At 35.6% G+C, this 22,666-nt stretch overlaps 2 protein-coding genes across 2 annotated transcripts in view; one reads left to right on the top strand and one right to left on the bottom strand.

Moving 5' to 3' along the window:
* The window catches only part of LOC136826924 (A disintegrin and metalloproteinase with thrombospondin motifs adt-2-like), a 282,157-nt gene that overhangs the window by 98,055 nt on the left and 161,436 nt on the right, over positions 1–22,666 (top strand). The gene's annotated exons all lie outside the window — the stretch shown is intronic.
* Positions 14,391–15,355, bottom strand: LOC136826525 (ATP-dependent RNA helicase A-like). Its single transcript, XM_067083709.1, has one exon. It carries the CDS (start codon positions 15,335–15,337, stop codon positions 14,765–14,767), a length of 573 nt encoding a protein of 190 aa, XP_066939810.1. The 5' UTR covers positions 15,338–15,355; the 3' UTR covers positions 14,391–14,764.

The raw sequence follows: 22,666 nt of genomic DNA, 5'->3' as shown, positions 1-22,666 counted from the left end.
ATCCTTCCAATATATTTTTGTTTATTAATTTTCATTTTAAATTTTTCTTTTTTTTTCAAATGTTTTTCTGGTTAGGATTTTACACAGTGTTCTTCCTTAACAACAAACTCGTTTATGAAATAACCAGTAATAGAATATCATAAGAATCGTGACTGCACAAAACTGAAAGAGTGAGAGACTCAAAATATAAATATAACAGAATTAGGAAAAGATTTACAGTAAAATTAGTTTTTGTTTTTCAGTTTTTAACAAAGACTTACAATGTTTAGTTAAAAGATACATTTTAACTGTTAGTAAAATTAGGTAATTTTCAAGTTTTCATATTTATCCCATAAAATCATTTATCTATAAAGACTTAAATTTATTTCTGTTATTATTATTTTATTGTTATTTAAGGTACATATTGTTGTTGAACTGTTATTGTTGCTTCACTTTTCCAATGAATGAGTGATCGCTTTCATAGGCTATACATTGAGATCCAGTCTTCCTAATTACTGTTCGTGCTATCACATCGAAAAGAATATGGACAAGAATAATCTAGGACTATCACAAATGGTAATTACCGAAACAAACATTTCTGGGTTTGTACTTTATGCAGAGTAGCCAGGAAGACAAATCAGTACCTGCTGAAGACACTTGTTGAAATGTTACGCAACAGAGATAGTGATCACTGTGGCTTGCTTACACTGTAAGTCCGGCAGAAGATTTAAGCACCGTCAAGAAAGGTGTAGCTGATTCTGCCTCACCCACACAGAATGAAAATAAAACAAGAGGACAACACCGTGCAAATACAGCCTACATCATACTGCTTCCATCTAGTGGGAGACTTTTCTCACAACAGCGGATCCATCACATTGGCTCCAGTAATAACAAAATGCTTTCTAGTAATTGTTTATTCCGTTGCTGTTGCTGTGTTGAGCAAACTCTTGGTTTAAGTTTTACATCTTCTCAGCACATCGATGACTATTGTTTTTCCTATCCCAAATGAAATGGCAATGTTATGTGCAGTATTGTACGGTAATCAATGCTTTCCACAAAAAGCGATTAGAGAATAGGTCTTAATTAGCCGTTTCTCTCGAGCGATTTATCATAAGTCATTATGATTCACCCGGAAAATTGTTTGATAAGTGATCCACATTGCAATATCGTTTTGAAAATCTATCATTTTCTTTATGTTTTGGGTTAATGAGTCAGATTAAAGACATGTTTAATATCCCCTACTCGAAGAAACTTGACGAAAATGAATCATAAAATTATTTGAATATTTACCTATAATTATTCAGTTCACTGGAAGTGTCGTCTTTCAGTTTTTCATTGAGAAAAAAAAAAAAAAACATTGAAAATTTTCATGAAAACACAAGAGCGTTGAGAGACGGTCCCATGAAAAATGTCGGGTATTTGATGAAATGCAAAGAAAGGTTCGGAATGAAATGTAAATGGGCTTTGTAATGAGTTTATTCAGGGAATTTTTATACAGTGTGATTTTGGAACAGTACTTCTTAACGACCGTAACCTGGAAAAGAGAGATCTTGTGTAAATTATCATTATAATAGATTAATTTGTCGGGTTCTTTACCTCCATTAAAGTGAAAAATAAAATAAAATACTTGGGACACTGATTTATATGTTTTATCACAAACTTATAAGTTTTGCTGTTAAGAATGCAGCAAAGAAGTTTTGTACCTTCATCAGAGAACAATAGAAAATGTACTTTTTCCTCACATACCTCCACTGCCTCCATATCCACCACCGCCTCCAAATCCTCCACCGCCTCCACTGCCGCCAATCCTCCACCACCGCCTCCACTTCCTCCGTATCCTCCACCTCCACTGCCTCCATATCCTCCTCCTCCAAAATCCTCCACCTCCACCATAACCTCCGCTTCCACCTCCTCCATAACCTCCACCTCCTTCCACCTCCTCCATAACCTCCACCCATAACCTCCACCTCCAAATCCTCCACCACCACCGCCACTTCCGCCACCTCCACCTCCTCCTTTTCCTCCTCCACCATAACCTCCACCTCCACCTCCACCCTCCTCCACCATAGCCTCCACCTCCACCTCCTTTCCACCACCTCCTCCACCATAACCTCCACCTCCGCCTCCACCTCCTTTCCACCGCCGACACTAGTGCCACTGCACAGAGCACCACAACCATCTGAAATTGAAAAGGAAAGCGATTAGAAAAATATAAATCAGAAATACGGAAAAAGAATGTTTAGTGAACTCTCCTGTCCTGTAAAACACTAATTGTTCCCGAAACTTGGGTCAAACCTTAGCTGTTTTATGCTCGAGCCAATGCTTCATTACTTGGTGTGAAAGCCAATGGTAAGATCTTATTAAAGTAGTGATATTTTGCAGTAAACTATTAACTTATCTTTCTGTAGTGTAACAATTTGACTTACTGTTTTCAGCTTCATCTTGAGACTGGAATCAGATCTTGACCTGATGAAGTCAGCTGGTTTCTGATGCTGGTGGTTCTCTCCGCTTCTCTTTTATACCTTGGTCCACTTCTGCCTTCACCTCTTATCCCCTCCCCATTTCCATCGTCCGCGCTCTTTCTATTTGCTTTACCACGAATACAGTTTAGTGTTGTTCTATTTCAAAATCATTCCGTGTTTAACTTTTCTTCATGTTCATTAACCTTGATGGAGTGACGTTTACGTTTGGTCTGTTACGTATGTTAAGTTTGTTCTTATAATTTATGTTGTATATTTTTTCTATTGTTTGTTTGTTTGTTTTGTTTGTCTGCATGGTGGGTATAATTCAGGTATCATTTTACTCGTTCGGAAGTCCGTTGTTTTTTCAGTAAAAGATTTTTATATGAATTTTATATGGAACTGTGTACTATCAGAATTGTATTTATTTTGAACATTAATTTATTTTTGTAGATTTTCGAGATGTGACCTTTGTGGGAGCTCATTGATCTGCGATTTTCCTCAAAACTTCTCCAATTTTAATGTTTAGCTTTCTCAGCCGATATCCTAATGTCAGCAGTTATCGATTAAATTTTTATTGAAAGACTTTTTTACTGGAGTACTGAAAATTTCCGACTTATCAAAAATATAAAGAAAAATATAACCAACTTGAAAGTTAGCTATATTTTCTCTGTTTCACAATAGAAATTGCTGTCAACAATGTTGAAATATTTTGAGGCTAAATTTCTATTCTGTTTGGCTTTATTAATATGATATGATCAGTCTCTTAGTCTCCTCTGTCTGGATCCGCTCTCATATCATAATAGCTTATTAAAAATCATTTTTATGTTGTATGGACTTTGGACTTGATTCAACCATTCAACTTGGTGCATCAAGAAAATTCAACGTTATTTCACTTTGATAAATAAGGTACAGGTATTTTGCCAGATATTAAATTTATTGGGAAGGCTAGCCACTTTGAAAGTCCAAAAACCAACTAAAGTTGTTTTTGACAAACAAATTTTGCTAATTTGGCGTAATGCTAATTTGTACATATTTCCTGAATTTGTGATTTTGAACCATCGCGTTAATGTTAATTGTTTTCTTGTTGACCTTTCCATTAGCATTTAGTTACCTTTTCATGGGGCCATGTTAGTTATGAATGGTGGTTTCAAACTTTCATTCCACTATCTTTGTCCGTTTGTGTTTAAAATTTTGATACTCTATATCTTCGAAGTTTTGAAAGTTACTTAACATTATGGAATTTTAGTACCAATAGAAAAGTAAAATTATTTCTAAAATCAAACTTTGCCATACTAAATTTCCAGAAAGAAGACTTTAGGAAATGCAAGGCAGATTCAGAAGATCTTCTTATTTTTATCTGTTCTCATTTTTGGAATGTTGACTCGAAATTTTTTAAGGCTGAAATAATAATAATAATAATAATAATAATAATAATAATGACTCGTACTGCCATTACAGGCTACTCCTGTGATCCTCGGTTTTCTTTTGATTAGGTTCAACTTTTTCTGTATTAAAAAACAGGGAATTTGTCAGTTGAGAATGGTTGGGCAACCGATATAGAAAAAATTCCGTTTTATCAAAAAACGATTTTTGCTTTTCTGTAAACTCGCTTATCCTTGATCAGCAGCTGTCAGTACTACAGTAGATCAGTTTTTTTCTTCTTTTATGGTTATGGAGGTAACCTTTTTTAGACACCATTGTGTTGGTAGTGTGAGAAAGAATGTCTCTCTTAATAAAGCTCCTCTTTTATTTTTACAGCAAATGCAGAGAAAAGGACAAATTTCAAAGTGTGAATGTAACTTCAATATTTCCTTAGTCATTTTATGGTTGTCTTTGTGGTGAAATTAGGAAAAATCGTTTTTCAACTTTCACAGCTTTTGTAGAGTATAATGTTGTCTTACTGTTATCTCATCCTTCCAATATATTTTTGTTTATTAATTTTCATTTTAAATTTTTCTTTTTATTTTTCAAATGTTTTTCTGGTTAGGGATTTTACACAGCGTTCTTCCTTAACAACAAACTCGCTTATGAAATAACCAGTAATATAATATCATAAGAATCGTGACTGCACAAAACTGAAAGAGTGAGAGACTAACAAATATAAATATAACAGAATTAGAAAAGCTTAAGTATTTCAGTAGTTTTGTTTTTTATGTTTTTAATAATTTTATTGTTACAAGTTTAGTTAAAAGCTTCAATAGTAAAATTAGGATTTTTTATTCTAGTTTTGCATTTTTAATTTCCCATAAAAGCCTTATTCTTAAAGACTTGTATGTTATTTTATTAATTAATGGGTACATTATTGTTGTTGATTATTATTGTTGCTTTGTACTTTCCAACAAATGGGGAATGAGTGATTGCTTTTATAGGCTATACGTTGAGATCCTTCCTAATTACTGTTCGTGCATCACATCGAAAAGAATATGAACAGGAATAATCTAGGACTATCACAAATGATAATTACCGAAACAAACCTTTGTGGGTTTGTACTTTATGCAGAGTAGCCAGGAAGACAAATCATTGCCTGCTGAAGACTCACTTGTTGAAATGTTACGCAACAGAGATACTGATTACTATGGCTTGCTCGCATTGTAAGTCCGGCAGGAGATTTAAGCACCGTCAAGAAAGGTGTAGCTGATTCTGTCTCACCCACACAGAATGAAAATAAAACAAGAGGGCAACACCTTGCAAATACAGCCTACATCATACTGCTTCCATCTAGTGGGAGACTTTTTCACAACAGCGGATCCATCACATTGGCTCCAGTAATAACAAAATGTTTTCTAGTAATTGTTTATTCCGTTACTGTTGCTGTGTTGAATGAACTCTTGGTTTAAGTTTTACATCTTCTCAGCACATCGATGACTATTGTTTTTCCTATCCCAAATGAAGTGGCAAATGTTATGTGCAGTATTGTACGGTAATCAATGCTTTCCACAAAAAGCGATTAGAGAATAGGTCTTAATTAGCCGTTTCTCTCGAGCGATTTATCATAAGTCATTATGATTCACCCGGAAAATTGTTTGAAAAGAGATCCACATTGCAATATCTTTTTGAAAACCTACCATTTTCTTTATGTTTTGGGTTAATGAGTCAGATTAAAGACATGTTTAAAATCCCCTAGTCGAAGAAAGTTGACGAATATGAATAATAAAATTATTTGCATGTTTAGCTATTATTATTCAGTTTACTGGAATTGTCGTCTTTCAGTTTTTCATTGAGAAACGAAAAAAAAAAACATTAAAAATTTTCATGAGAACACCAAAGCGTTGAGAGACGGTCCCATGAGAAATGTCGGGTATTTGATAAAATGCAAAGAAAGGTTCGGAATGGAATGTAAATGGGCTTTGTAATGAGTTTATTCAGGGAATTTTTATACAGTGTGATTAGGAACAGTACTTCTTAACGACCGTAACCTGGAAAAGAGAGATCTTGTGTAAATTATCATTATAATAGATTAATTTGTCGGGTTCTTTACCTCCATTAGGGTGCAAAATAAAATAAAATATTGGGACACTGATTTGTATGTTTTATCAGAAACTTATAAGTTTTGCTGTTAAGAATGCAGCAAAGAAGTTTTGTACCTACATCAGAGAACAATAGAAAATGTACTTTTTCCTCACATACCTCCACTGCCTCCATATCCACCACCGCCTCCAAATCCTCCTCCGCCTCCTCCACTGCCGCCATATCCTCCACCACCGCCCCACTTCCTCCTCCACCTCCACTGCCTAACCTCCACCCACCTCCACCTCCTTTAACCTCCGCTCCACCTCCTCCGTAACCTCCTCCACCATAACCTCCACCTCCACCTCCTCCATAACCTCCGCCACCACCGCCACTTCCACCTCCCTCCCACCTCCTTTTCCTTTTCCACCGCCTCCACCATAACCTAACCTCCACCTCCTTTTCCTCCTCCACCACCTCCACCTCCACCTCCTTCCACCACCTCCTCCACCATAACCTCCGCCTCCACCTCCTTTTCCACCGCCCTCCACCATAACCTCCAGCCGACACTAGTGCCACTGCACAGAGCACCACAACCATCTGAAATTGAAAAGGAAAGCGATTAGAAAATATAAATCAGAAATACAGAAAAAGAATGTTTAGTGAACTCTCCTGTCCTGTAAAACACTAATTGTTCCCGAAACTTGGGTCAAACCTTTGCTGTTTTGTGCTCGAGCCAATGCTTCATTACTTGGTGTGAAAGCCAGTGGGAAAGATCTTATTAAAGTAGTGATATTTTGCAGTAAATGTTAACTTATCATTCCGTAGTGTAACAATTTGACTTACTGTTTTCAGCTTCATCTTGAGACTGAATCAGATCTTGACCTGATGAAGTCAGCTGGTTTCTGATGCTGGTGGTTCTCTCCGCTTCTCTTTTATACCTTGGTCCACTTCTGCCTTCACCTCTTATCCTCCCCATTTCCATCGTCCGCGTTCTTTCTATTTGCTTTACCACGTACAGTTTAGTGTTGTTCTATTTAAAAATCATTCCGTGTTTAACTTTTCTTCATGTTCATTAACCTTGATGGGGGTGACGTTGTTCGTTTGGTCTGTTACGTATGGTAAGTTTGTTCTTATAATTTATTTTTTCGATTGTTTGTTCTTTGCGCTGATTTATTGCAGTTTGTTGTTTGCATGGTGGGTATAATTCAGACATCATTTTACTCGTTCGAAATCCGTTGTGTTTTCTTTAAAAGATTTTTTTGACGTGAATTTTATGTGGAACTGTGTACTATCAGAATTGTATTTATTTGAACATTAATTTATTTTTGTAGATTTTCGCGATGTGACCTTTGTGTGGAGCTCATTGCTCTGCGATTTTCCTCAAAACTTCTTCATTTTAATTTAGTTTGCTCAGCCGATCAATGTCAGAGATTATTGAGAAAGATTTTTTTATTGAAATGCTGAAAAAATTTCCGACTTATCTAAAAATATAGAAAAATATAACCAGACTTGAAAGTTGGCTGCATTTTCTCTGCCTTTCACAACAGAAATTGCAGTCAACAATGTTGAAATATTTTAAGGCTAAATTTCTTTTCTGTTTGTCGTTATTAACATATTCTCTTCTCTTAGTCTCCTCTGCTGGATATGCTCTCATATCATAATAGCTTATTAAAAATCATTTTTATGATATGGACTTTGGACTGATTCAACCATTTCAACTTGGTGCATCAAGAAAATTCAACGTTATTTCACTTTATAAATGAACAATATTTTGCCAGATATTACATTTATTTGGGAGGCTAGCCACTTTGAAAGTCCAAAGCCAACTAAAGTTGTTTTTTGACAATCAAATTTTGCTAATTTGTGAATTTGTACATAATATTTCCTTTCTTTGATTTTGAACCATCGCGTTAATGTTGTATGTTTTGACCTTTAATTAGCATTTAGTTACCTTTTCATGGGGCCGCTGTAAGGCCTGAATGGTGGTTTCAAACTTTCTTTCCACTATCTTAATCCGTTTGTGTTTAAAATTTTGATGCTCTATATCTTCGAAGTTTTGGAAGGTACTTAACATTATGGAATTTTAGTACCAATAAAAACGTAAAGTTATTTCTAAAATCAAACTTTGCCCTACTAAATTTCCAGAGAGAAGACTTTAGGAATTGTAAGGCGACAGGCAGATTCATTTTATCTTCTTATTTTTGGAATGTTGGAAATTTGGAAATGTTGACTCGTAATTTTTTAATAAGGCTAATAATAATAATAATAAAAATAATAATAATAATAATAATAATGACTCGTACTCGCCATTACAGGCTACTCCCGTGATCCTCGGTTTTCTTTTGATTATGTTCGTTTTTTCCGTGGATGTATTGAAAAAATGGGGATCTGTCATTTGAGAATGGTTGTGCAACCGATATGTAAAAAAACTCGTTTTATCAATCAAGATTTTTGCTCTAAATTTTCTGAAATTATCCCTGATCAACACCTGTCAGGTACTACAGTAGATAAATTATCTTTTCTTCTTTTATGGTTATCGAGGTAACCTTTTTAGACACCTTGTGTTTGTAGTGTGAGAAAGAATGTTTCTCTTAAAAGTCCCTCCTTTATTTTTACAGCACATCTAGAAAAGGGCAAATTTCAAAGTATGAATGCAACTTCAATATTTCCTTGGTCATTTTATGGATAAACTGTCTTTGTTGTGAAATTAGGAAAAAATCGTTTTTCAGCTTTCAGCTTTTACAGTTTATAATGTTGTCTTGCTGTTATCTCATCCTTCCAATGTACAGTATTTGTGGTTACTGGTTTATTAAATTTTTCATTTTTTTTCAAATTTTTCTGGATAGGGATTTTTCAATTGTTTTTCCTTAACAAAAGACTTTATGAAATAACCATTTTAATATCGCAGAATCGTTCTTGACAAAACTGAAAGAGTGAGAGATATAACAGAATTATGAAACCTAAGTTGGTTTTTATTTTAAATAAATTACAATTTTAGAATAAGATCATAGTAAAATTAGTATTTACTATCCCAAACTGAAAGACTTTAATGACTATTTATAAATTAATAATCTGATACATTTTATTGTTGACTGTTATTGTTGGTTTGTTATAAACATCATCAGATAATTCGTGACTCATAATAATTGTTGCCGTTTCTCATTTTATTCTAGTTTGTTGCATTTTTAATAATCATTTATCGTATTAATTTCAGTTAAATTAAATTTATTTCTTTTACATTATTATTATTATTGTTATTTAAGGAGATAGAAATTTGAAATTTGATAAGAACAACAAATGCTAAAAACATGGTGGAGAGATTATTTAGAGAGAGAGAGATAGAGAGATTTTGAGTTGAGAGAGAGAGAGAGAGAGAGAGAGAGAGAGAGAGAGAATAATTTCACTTTCAATGAATGAGTGATCGTTTTTATAGGCTATACATTGAGATCCAGTCTTCCTAATTGCTGTTCGTGATATCACATCGAAAGGAATATGAACAAACGATTAATCTAGGACTATCACAAATGATAATTACCGAAATAAACCTTTTGGGTTTGTACTTTATGCAGAGTAGCCAGGAAGGCAAGTCAATACCCGCTGAAGACACTTGTTGAAATGTTACGTAACAGAGATACTGATTACTGTGGCTTGCTTACACTGTAAGTCCGGCAGAAGATTTAAGCACCGGCAAGAAAGGTGTAGCTGAATCTGCCTCACCCACATAATATGAAAGTAAAGCAAGAGGGCAACACCATGCGAATACAGCCTACATCATTGTGCTTATATCTAGTGGGAGACTTTTCTCACAACAGCGGACCCATCACATTGGCTCCAGTAATAACAAAAAGTTTTCTTCATTGTTTATTCCGTTGCTGTTGTTGTGTTCAATGAACTCTTGGTTCAAGTTTTACATCTTCTCAGCACATTGATGAGCTATTGTTTTTCTTATCTCAAATGAAGTCGAAATGTTATGTGCAGTATTGTACTAATCAATACTTTCCACAAAAGGCAATTAGAGAATAGGTCTTAATTAGCCGTTTCTCTCGAGCGATTTATCATAAGTCATTATGATAAGTGATAAGTGATCCACATGCAATATAGTTTTGAAAACCTATCATTTTCTTTATGTTTTGGGTTAATGAGTTAGATTAAAGACATGTTTAATATTCCTTACTCGAAGAAAGTTGACGAACATGAATAATAAAATTATTTGAATGTTTAGCTATTTTTATTCACTTTACTGGAAGTGTCGTCTTTCAGTTTTTCATTGAGAAAAAAAAAAATATTGAAAATATTCATGAAAACACAAGAGCGTTGAGAGAAGTTCCCATCTAAAATGCCGGGTATTTGATGAAATGCAAAGAAAGGTTCGGAATGAAATGTGAATAGGCTTTGTGATGAGTTTATTCAGGGAGTTTTTATACAGTGTGAATTTGGAACAGTACTTCTTAACGACCGTAACCTGGAAAAGAGAGAGCTTGTGTAAATTATCATTATAATAGATTAATTTGTCGGGTTTTTCACCTACACTAAAGTGAAAAATAAAATAATACTGGGACACTGATTTATATGTTTTGTCACAAACTTATAAGTTTTGCTGTTAAGAATGCGGCAAAGAAGTTTTGTACTTACATCAGAGAACAATAGAAAATGTTGTACTTTTTCCTCACATACCTCCACTGCCTCCATATCCACCACCGCCTCCAAATCCTCCTCCGCCTCCTCCACTGCCGCCATATCCTCCACCACCGCCTCCACTTCCTCCGTATCCTCCACCTCCACTGCCTCCATATCCTCCTCCTCCAAATCCTCCACCTCCGCCTCCACTTCCTCCATAACCTCCGCTTCCACCTCCTCCATAACCTCCACCTCCACCCCCACCTCCTCCATAACCCCTCCTCCTCCCGTAATCCTCACCACCACCACCGCCACCACCACCGCCACTTCCGCCATAGCCTCCTCCTTTTTTTCCTCCTCCACCATAACCTCCACCTCCACCTCCTTTCCTCCTCCACCATAGCCTCCACCTCCACCTCCTTTTCCACCACCTCCTCCACCATAACCTCCACCTCCACCTCCACCTCCTTTCCACCGCCTCCTCCACCATAACCTCCGCCTCCTCCTCCAGCCGACACTAGTGCCACTGCACAGAGCACCACAACCATCTGAAATTGAAAAGGAAAGCGATTGGAAAAATATAAATCAGAAATACGGAAAAAAGAACGTTTAGTGAACATTCCTGTCCTGTAAAACACTAATTGTTCCCGAAACTTGGGTCAAACCTTAGCTGTTTTATGCTCGAGCCAATGTTCATTACTTGGTATGGAAAGCCAATGGTAAGATCTTATTAAAGTAGTGATATTTTGCAGTAACTATTAACTTATCATTTGGTGTAACAATTTGACTTACTGTTTTCAGCTTCATCTTGAGACTGGAATCAGATCTTGACCTGATGAAGTCAGCTGGTTTCTGATGCTGGTGGTTCTCTCCGCTTCTCTTTTATACCTTGGTCCACTTCTGCCTTCACCTCTTATCCCCCTCCCCCCATTTCCATCGTCCGCGCTCTTTCTATTTGCTTTACCACGAATACAGTTCAGTGTTGTTCTATTTAAAAATCATTCCGTGTTTAACTTTTCTTCATGTTCATTAACCTTGATGGAGTGACGTGGTTCGTTTGGTCTGTTACGTATATTAAGTTTGTTCTATAATTTATGTTTTATATTTTTTCGATTGTTTGTTCTTTGCGCTGACTTTATTGTCAGCTTGTTTGTCTGCATGGTGGGTATAATTCAGATATGATTCTGCTCGTTCGTAAGTCCGTTGTTTTTTCATTAAAAGATTTTTTACATGAATTTTATGTGGAATTGAGTACTATCAGAATTGTTTTTATTTTGAACATTAATTTATTTTTGTAGATTTTCGCGATGTGACCTTTGTGTGGAGCTCATTGCTCTGCGATTTTTCCAAAACTTCCCTAATTTCTTTTCATTTAGCTTTCATCAGCAGTATATCCTAATGTAAGCAGTGTCGATTAAATTAAGTTATTGAAAGACTTCTTTTACTGGAGTACTGAAAAAATGTCCGATTTATCAAAGGATATAAAGAAAAATATAACCGACTTGAAAGTTAGCTATATTTTTCTGTTTCACAATAGAAGTTGCTGTCAACAATGTTGAAATATTTTGAGGCTAAATTTCTTTTCTGTTTGGCTTTATTAATATGATATGATCAGTCTCTTAGTCTCCTCTGCTGGATATGCTCTCATATCATAATAGCTTATTAAAAATCATTTTTTATGATATGGACTTTGTACTTGATTCAACCACTTCAACTTGGTGCATGAAGAAAATTCAACGTTATTTCACTTTAATAAACAATATTTTGCCAGATATTAAATTTATTTGGGAGGCTAGCCACTTTGAAAGTCCAAAGCCAACTAAAGTTGTTTCTTGGCAAACAAACTTTGTGATTTTGTGATTTTGAACATCGTTAATGTTGATGTGTTGACCTTTTATTATCATTTATTTACCATGCCTCTGTGATTTTGGTGGTTTCAAACTTTCTTTCATATCTTTATCTGTTTGTGTTTAAAATTTTGATGCTCTATATCTTCGTTTTGGAAGGTACTTAGCATTATGGAATTTTACCATTGTTTTCTAAAATCATCTTTGCCCAACTAAATTTTTAGTATTTACAGAAGATTCATTTTTATCTTCTTATTTTTGGAATGTTCGATCCTCGTACTCGCCATTACAGGCTACTTTGGTGCTCGGTTTGTTGATTATGTTTTTTTTTTGGGTGTATTAAAAACAGGGAATTTGTCAGTTGAGAATGGTTGGGCAGCCGATATAGGAAAAACTCCGTTTTGTCAAATAAGACTTTTCCTCTATATTTTCTGAAAACTTCGCTTATCCCTGATCAACAGCTGTCAGCACAACAGTAGATCAGTTTTTTTCTTCTTTTATGGTTATGGAGGTAACCTTTTTAGACCCCATTTTGGTAGTGTGGGAAAGAATGTCTCTCTTAATAAAAGCTCCTCTTTTATTTTTACAGCAAATCCAGAGAAAAGGACAAATGTCAGTGTGAATGTATTCTCAATATTTCCTTAGTCATTTTACGGCTGTCTTTTTGGTGAAATTAGGAAAAAATCGTTTTTCAATTTTCACAGCTATTGTCGAGTATAATGTTTTACTGTTATCGCATCCTTCCAATATATTTTTGTTTATTAATTTTCATTTTAAATTTTTCTTTTATTTTTCAAATGTTTTTTCTGGTTAGGGATTTACACAGCGTTCTTCCTTAACAACAAACTCGCTTATGAAATAACCAGTAATATAATATCATAAGAATCGTGACTGCAAAAACTGAAAGAGTGAGAGACTCCAAACATAAATATAACAGAATTAGGAAAAGCTTTTGTTTTCGTTTTTAATAAGAAACAGTCTTAGTTAAAAGCTTCAACAGTAAAATTAGGTATTTAAAGTTTTCATCTTTCCCATAAAAGTCTGCTAAAGACTTGTATATTATTTATGTTAATTTGATACATTTTGTTGTTGACTGTTATTGTTGCTTTGTACTTTCCGGTTAATGAGTGATTGCTTTTATAGGCTATACATTGAGATCCAGTCTTCCTAATTACTGTTCGTGCAATCACATCGAAAGGAATATGAACAGGAATATATAATCTAGGGCTGTCACAAATGATAATTACAGAAATAAACCTTTCTGGGTTTGTGCTTTATGCAGAGTAGCCAGGAAGACAAATCAGTACCTGCTGAAGACACTTGTTGAAATGTTACGCAACAGAGATAGTGATCACTGTGGCTTGCTTACACTGTAAGTCCGGCAGAAGATTTAAGCACCGTCAAGAAAGGTATAGCTGATTCTGCCTCACCCACACAAAATGAAAATAAAACAAGAGGGCAACACCGTGCGAATACAGCCTACATCATAGTGCTTCCATCTAGTGGGAGACTTTTCTCACAACAGCGGATGCATGACATTGGCTCCAGTAATAACAAAATGTTTTCTAGTTATCGTTTATTCCGTTGCTGTTGATGTGTTCAACGAACTCTTGGTTTAAGTTTTACATCTTCTCAGCACATCGATGACTATTGTTTTTCCTATCCCAAATGAAGTGGCAGTGTTATGTGCAGTATTGTACGGTAATCAATACTTTCTACAAAAAGCGATTAGAGAATAGGTCTTAATCAGCTGTTTCTCTCGAGCGATTTATCATAAGTCATTATGATCCACACAGAAAATTGTTTGATAAGTGATCCACATTGCAATATCGTTTTGAAAATCTATCATTTTCTTTACGTTTTGGGTTAATGAGTCAGATTAAAGACATGTTTAATATCCCCTACTTGAAGAAAGTTGACGAACATGAATAATAGAATTATTTGCATGTTTAGCTATTTTATTCAGTTCACTGGAAGAGTCGTCTTTCAGTTTTTCATTGTTAAACAAAAAAAAAAAAAAAAAACACTGTAAATTTTCATGAAAACACCAAAACGTTGAGAGACGGTCCCATGAAAAATGTCGGGTATTTGATGAAATGCAAAGAAAGGTTCGGAATGAAATGTAAACGGGCTTTGTAATGAGTTTATTCAGGGAATTTTTATTCAGAGTGATTTTGGAACAGTACTTCTTAACGACCGTAACCTGGAAAAGAGAGAGCTTGTGTAAATTATCATTATAATAGATTAATTTGTCGGGTTCTTCACCTCCACTAAAGTGAAAAATAAAATAAAATATTGGGACACTGATTTGTATGTTTTATCACAAACTTATAAGTTTTGCTGTTAAGAATGCGGCAAAGAAGTTTTGTACCTTCATCAGAGAACAATAGAAAATGTTGTACTTTTTCCTCACATACCTCCACTGCCTCCATATCCACCACCGCCTCCAAATCCTCCTCCGCCTCCTCCACTGCCGCCATATCCTCCACCACCGCCTCCACTTCCTCCGTATCCTCCACCTCCACTGCCTCCATATCCTCCTCCTCCAAATCCTCCACCTCCGCCTCCACTTCCTCCATAACCTCCGCTTCCACCTCCTCCATAACCTCCGCCTCCACCTCCTCCATAACCTCCACCTCCACCTCCTCCATAACCTCCGCCGCCACTTCCTCCGTAACCTCCGCCTCCAAATCCTCCACCACCACCGCCACTTCCGCCATAGCCTCCGCCGCCGCCTCCTTTTCCTCCTCCACCATAACCTCCACCTCCGCCTCCTTTTCCACCGCCTCCTCCACCATAACCTCCACCTCCACCTCCTTTTCCTCCTCCACCATAGCCTCCACCTCCGCCTCCTTTTCCACCGCCTCCTCCACCATAACCTCCACCTCCGCCTCCACCTCCTTTTCCACCGCCTCCTCCACCATAACCTCCGCCTCCTCCTCCAGCCGACACTAGTGCCACTGCACAGAGCAACACAACCATCTGAAATTGGAAAGGAAAGCGATTAGAAAAATATAAATTAGGAGTACGGAAAAGAGTGTTTAGTGAACTCTCCTGTCCTGTAAAACACTAATTGTTCCCGAAATTGGGTCTAACCTTAGATGTTTTTTGCTCGAGCTAATGCTTCATTATTTGGTGTGAAAGCCAGTGGTGAAAGATCTTATAAAAGTAGTGATATTTTGTAGTAACTATTAACTTATCATTCCGCAGTGTAACAATTTGACTTACTGTTTTCAGCTTCATCTTGAGACTGGAATCAGATCTTGACCTGATGAAGTCAGCTGGTTTCTGATGCTGGTGGTTCTCTCCGCTTCTCTTTTATACCTTGGTCCACTTCTCCCTTCACCTCTTATCCCCCTCCCCCCATTTCCATCGTCCGCGCTCTTTCTATTTGCTTTACCACGTAAAGTTCAGTGTTTTTCTATTTCAAAACCATTCCGGTTTAACTTTTCTTCATGTTCATTAACCCTGATGGAGTGACGTGGTTCGTTTCGTCTGTTACGTATGTTGAGTTTGTTCTTAATTAATGTTTTGTATTTTTCCGATTGTTTGTTCTTTGCGCTGACTTTATTGCCAGTTTGTTTGTTTGCGTGGTGGGTATAATTCAGATATTATTCTTCTCGTTTTGAGTCTGTTATCTTTTCTTTATAAACACATTAAAAGATTTTTTTTACATGAATTTCATGTGGAACTGGATAGTATTAGAATGATATTTATTCTGAAAATTACATTGTCATTTTTTAGGTTTTCACGATGTGACCCTTGCGTGGAGCTCGTTACACGACTGGTTTTTCCCAGATCTCTTATTTCATTTCTTTTTGCTTTCTTCAGCAGCCTGTTCTGCTGTACGATCTGTCGATCGTTACAAAGTTAGGGAAAAATTTCTTTAGCTTGAGTGCTGCCAAAATTCCGACCTATTAGCACCTTGATAATTGGCTTTATTTCTCTTTGCGTTTCACAGTGGAAGTTACAGATGTTATTGTTTAAGTATTAGAAGGCTGAATTTCAGTTTTCACTGCTTTTATGGATATGACAGTTTCAGTCTCTTAGGCTCCTCTGCTAGAACTGCACTCACATCATGTTAGCTATTTAAAATCATTTTTTTTAAGATACGTACTTTGGAACTGATTCAACCTATTCAAACTTGGCGCATCAAGAAATATCAACTTATTTTTATTGTAATAAGTATTTTGCCACATAATAACTTAAATATTAGGTCAACTGAAGTTGTTTATTGATATATATACCTTGTTACTCTGGCTTAGTGCGTAATTTGTATATATTTATTTCCTGTCTTTGCGATTTTGAACCATTGTGATAATGTTGTCGCATTATTTCATTGTTTAGCGCTGAATGACCACACAGGTCCCAGCGTTTGGCCTTAGGTCTGAATTTTATATTCCAGTCCAGTCCATTATTTTACTAGGTTCAGCTTTCTTTAGTATTAAGAAAATTTTTATGGGGCCTCTGTTAGGCGTAGATGGTGGTTTCAGACTTTCTCTCCACTATCGCTGTCCGGTTGTGTTTGAAATTTATATGCTATATCTTCGATGTTTTAGAAGTTACTTAAGGTCTCGTTCCGAATAAGAATAATTATGCAGCTCCACACATCCTGAAGCTGTCATACCGGTAACAGAAATTATATTGTTTCTGAAATCAATTTTTGTACTGCCAGACTTCCAGAAGGATGACTTTAGGAATTGGAGCCACAGAATGCTCACTTTTTATCCCTTTTTAAAGATTAATTTTTTATTCTTTTTCAAGGAATATTTTATACCAAGGCTGGAAATGTATACATTCTTACTCGCGCAGGCTACTCGCATGCTCCTCGGTTTCCTTTGGTTTAAGTTAATTTTCCCATAGACATATTAAAATGTTGGAAGTTTTGTCTGTTGGGCAACCGATATATAAAATAGAATCAGTTTTATTATGTAAGAACGTCTCTCGACATTTTGATCTAAACTAGTTTATCCCTGATGAAAATCTCTCTTTAGTAGAGTAGATCCTTTTTTTCTCCTCTTATGATAATCGAGGTACGTTTTTATACCCCGTTTTTGTTTGACTGTCTCCAAACTGCACCATATCGTGCAGAGATAAAGAATATTTCCCTTAACAAAAGCCCTTCCTTTATTTTTACAGCAGATTCATTTTATAATAATCGTTCATTATTTATGTATATCTGTGAACTTTGGTTCTTTTCACTTGTATCAGTCACCGGAATTCAGTAATTAATTTATTTTCATGTAAGAGTAAAAACAATTATAATTATTATGATGATGATGATGATGACTATTATTATTATTATTATTATTATTATTATTATTATTATTATTATTATTATTATTAAAAACCGAAAATTATTATGAGTTATTCCGTTTTTACTCGTATTATTTTATTCTCTGGAGTTCGTTTTAAATAACTACTGCTTAGTAAACTGAGCCTTGAAATTTGAAAATCGATAAGAGCAAAGGGGAATAAAAATTCAGAGCACCAGCAATGCATCTGTGGTATGCCACCAACGACAGAGTGAGTTTCACTTTCAGGTCAGTGAGTGATCGCTTTTGTAGGCTATACATAGAGATCCAGTCTTATGAATTGCTCTTCCTGATACCACGTTAGGAATAGCACAAATAATAATTGTTGAAATAATCATGTTTTGGTTTGAGCTTTTTGTAGAGTAGCCAGGTTGACAAATCAACATCCAATGTAGTCTATCCTTATTAGACATGACATCACTTGTTGAAATGTTACGGAACAGAGCAACTAATTACAATGGCTTGCTTACATTACAAGTTTGTCAAAAGATTTTAGCACATCAAGGAAGGTCTAGCTGCGTCTCTTACCCAACCTAAATGAAAATGAAATAGTGGGCAACACCTTGTACAGACAGCTTACATTATACTGCCTCCATCTACCGAGAGGTTTTTCTTATAATAATGGATTAATTAATCACAAAATGTTCTCCAGTTATTTTATTCTGTAGCTGGTGTTGTAATCAACGAACTCTTGGTTTAATTTTATATATTTTTAGCATATTGGTGGGAATTTCTTTCTCTGTTCCAAATGAAGTAGAAGTGACGACATCTGCAGCATAGTAAGGTAATCCAAATCACAAAACTCGATTAGAGCATAGGCTATTAGTTCTCTCTCGAGCGATTGATCATCAGTAATTAGTGTTACAACCGGGATATTGTTTGGAATTTTATCCACATTGCAATACCATTTTGGAAATCCACCGTTTTTTTATGCTTTCTGTTTGATGAGTCATTTTATAGACAAAATTTATTTCGCTGACCCGAAAAAAATTGGGGAGTGTGATGAATAACAAGAAGAATATTTGGTTGTTTAGCTACCATTTTTCAAATCACTAGAAAATGCCTCTTTCAGTTTTTCTTGACAAAACAAAAGAGCAGATATACAGGAGCGCTGATACAGAGTCACTTAAACAATGTTTGCTCTTTGATGAGACGCAAAGAAAGGTTGCAGTGAAATGTAATGGGGTTTTAATGAGTTTATTCAGGGATTTCTCAGACAGTTCATGATTTCGGAATAGTACCTCTCAACGACCATAACCTCCAAATCCTCCTCCACCTCCTCCACTGCCACCATATCCTCCACCACCTCCTCCACTTCCTCCATAGCTTCCTCCTCCAAATCCACCACCACCACCTCCACTACCACCGTAACCCGCACTTCCTCCGTATCCTCCTCCTCCACTGCCTCCATCCTCCTCCCCCAAATCCTCCTCCGCCGCCTCCACTTCCTCCATAACCTCCGCTTCCACCTCCTCCGTAACCTCCGCCTCCAAATCCTCCACCACCTCCACCACTTCCGCCGTAGCCTCCTCCGCCACCTCCTTTTCCACCTCCACCATAACCTCCACCACCACCTCCTTTTCCTCCTCCACCTCCACCTCCTTTTCCACCTCCTCCTCCACCTCCGCCATATCCTCCACCTCCTCCAGCTGACACTAGTACGACTGCACTGAGCAACAAAACTACCTGAAATTGAAAAGGAAAGCGATTACAAATATTTATTAGAAATACGGAAAAAGACTGAACGTTCAATGAACTCTGCTGCCTTGTGCAATACTAGTGTTCCCTAAATTAGGGGCAAACCTTAGCTGTTTTGTGCTCGAGGCAATGCTTCATAATGAGGTATGAAAGCCAATGATGTAAGATACTTATTAAAGTGTTGATATTTCGCAGTAACTATTAACTTATCATTTCGTTCTGTAACAGTTTGACTTACTGTTTTCAACTTCATCTTGAGACTGGAATCAGATCTTGACCGGACGAAGTCAGCTGATTTCTGATGCTGGTGGGACTCTCTGCCTCTGTTTATATACCTTGGTCCACTTCTTCCTTCACCTCTTATCCCCCTCCCTCCATTTCCATCCTCCACTCTCCTTCTATTTGCTTTACCACTTACAGTTCTGTGTTCATCTGTTTCAGAATAATTTCGTGTTTAATTTCTCTTAGCGTTCATTAACCTTGGTGGGTGACGTGGTTCGCTTAGCCTGCTACGTATGTTATGTTTCTTCTAATTTATTTTCAGTATTTTTTCGTGTGTTTGTTTTTTTGCGCTGAATTTATTTTCATCTTGTGTTCGTTTGCGTGGTGGATATAATTGTGAACTTCAGATTTTAGTCTACTCGTCCTGAAGTCTTCCTGAAGTCGGTTATTGTATTTTGGTCATGAATTTTGAGAAGACTTTTTTGCAAGATTTTTTGTGTAATTGTGTGCTGTAAGGATTGTATTAATTTTTAAAGATATTTTTTTTTTTTTTAGATTTTCACGATGTAACCTTTGATTGAAGCTATTTGCACAACTGATTGTCCTTTATATCTTCTTCAATGTCTTTTCTTGTGCTGAAGTGTTGACAAAAATTCAGACCTATTAAAACTTAGAAAGTTGGCTATATTTTTCTCTGCATTTCACAGTAGAAGTCGCAGTCAGCAATGTTAAAATATTCAGTGACTAAATATCAGTTCCGTTTGGCTTTATGGGCTTGATATTATCAGCTCTCAGTCTCTTCTCATATCGTGCTATCTTATTAAGAATTATTTATTAAAATATAAATTTAGACTTGATTCATTTGCTTAAACTAGGTCCAACCAGAAAAATCGACGTCATTTCACTTTAATAAATAAGGCCCAGGCATTTGACGAATATTAAATATAATGAGGAGGCTAATCATTTCGAAAGGCCAAAGCCAACTAAAGTTTCTTCTTGACAAACGGCACTGTTACTGCCAGTTTGCCATGATGTTCCTTTTGACTTTTTGCTTATTTTTTGTTTATAACTGTATTGTCGACTTAGTGCCTAGTATGTACAGCTTTTCTTTCTTTGCGATTTTGAACCATCGTCTTAATGTTTCTTTAGTATTTAGCGGTTTTATCGTTCATTTAATGAATGATGCTTCAGTCTACACATACACACACACATATACATATATATATATTATATTTATATATATAATATTATATATATTTATATATATATAATATATATATATAATATATATATACTGTATATATATGTGTGTTTATGTGTATGTATACATATATACACACGCACACACAAATATTCAGCCAAAAATAACATTTAATATTGAATTCACTATACCTTTCTAATATCTTGCACTCAAAGGAATATAAGTGCTCCTGTACCGACCAGGATTCGAACCATGGGCTGGGTTAGAAATTCGATTGCTATGTCATTAAAATTTCCTTTGGGTGCAAGTTATTCCCAAAATATATTGAAATCGATGTTCGATGGTTTTTGTAGCTTGATATTTGTGAATGTAAAAAGTTACTGAGGTATCGATAAAAATATATATATATATATATATATATATATATATATATATATATATATACACATATATATACATATATATGTATGTATACACACACATACACACACACACATACATACACCTTTCACCCCGTTGGAGGAAGTGGTGACAGACGAGTATTAACTTCCGACTTCTTGGCAAATCTATAGGGTTTAGGCAGCTAGACTCACGGTTGGGTGGACTTGTTAGCGGCCGCACTTCACAAACTTAACAGACATGAGCCGAGAGCTACATTACTCGCCCACGGTACAGTTTTAGGTGTTTTACATCTCTTTGCATACACATACATACATAATATATATACATATATATATATATATATATATATATATATATATATATATATATATATTGTGTATGTATACATACATACATACACTTTTTTTTTTTACTTTTACCAGGAACTTTCGGTAAGAATGGTTGAAATATTCCTTTATCGCCAAACATTAGTCTTCGTTTTTGTATTCATAGAAGCCGTTTACCGTTTAATAACACGAAAACCGCTGTTTGAATTTTTATGTTATGGAATAAATTATGCAATTTTGAACTTTCTCTCTTTCATATTTTCTAGAAATGTTTCTCAATTGTGACAATAGTTTCTACGAACGCTGAATTGATGCAACTTCTATGCCTTTGGATATTTCTTATCAAAATCATTTTTGTTTTCATTTCCATGTAATCGGCTGTGCCTTTCTTTTACACCCATTCGTAGCCTTGAATCGATTGTGTTGGTCATAATCATCATACCTAGGTTCGTTTGTACATTTTGTTTGAAGTTTGTGCCTTAATTTATACTGTTTGTTTGAATGGTTTTCACGTAAATCATTTCTGCCGACTATAAGGGTTTATGCATTGAATTATTTGTGCGTAGACATTTTTCTTGAACTGCTGTGTAATTTATTTAATTTTATATGTTGAATGTTTATGTTGTTTTCCCTTGAATTGCTGTTTTTTTTTTTTACATTGTTTCTGTTTTAAGCTGTGGAGTTTGTTTAAACATATCCACCTTGAATCTTATTAAACGTCTTTTTCAGTGTTTGTTCCGTTTATGTGAATGTTTCATAACTAAGTTAATAATCATCACATATACCATTTGCTTGTGTGTGTAAAATGTTCGGGAAGACGATTGGATTTGAATAATTAAGGTTTACATCTTTCCATTTACTCTCAGCGATCAAACATTTGATTACTGGGTTTTAAATCAGATTTTACAATACGCTGCATAGGTTCATGTTAACATTGAGAAAGCTTAAATGCTATTACTAGTATTCATATTCCTCTCTTAATTTTGTAAATTTTTTGGCTAAAGCGAGTTCGTATTTTTGCTGTAGTTTTTTCAATTACTGTTATAACATCATGTGTTACCTCTCTAATTTAGCAGTATGAAGAAGTAAGATCTTGAAATTATTATCTCGTAAATAATTCCAGATTGGCCTGGGTAATTATGTTTAA

Source organism: Macrobrachium rosenbergii, chromosome 41 (genome assembly GCF_040412425.1).
Source record: "Macrobrachium rosenbergii isolate ZJJX-2024 chromosome 41, ASM4041242v1, whole genome shotgun sequence".
NCBI lineage: Eukaryota > Metazoa > Arthropoda > Malacostraca > Decapoda > Palaemonidae > Macrobrachium > Macrobrachium rosenbergii.
This window is presented reverse-complemented; position numbering and strand designations above follow the sequence as displayed.

What these genes read in the sequence shown, in the direction of transcription:
- LOC136826525 (XM_067083709.1), bottom strand. Translation starts at nt 15,337, where the DNA reads ATGGTTGTGTTGCTCTGTGCAGTGGCACTAGTGTCGGCTGGAGGAGGA.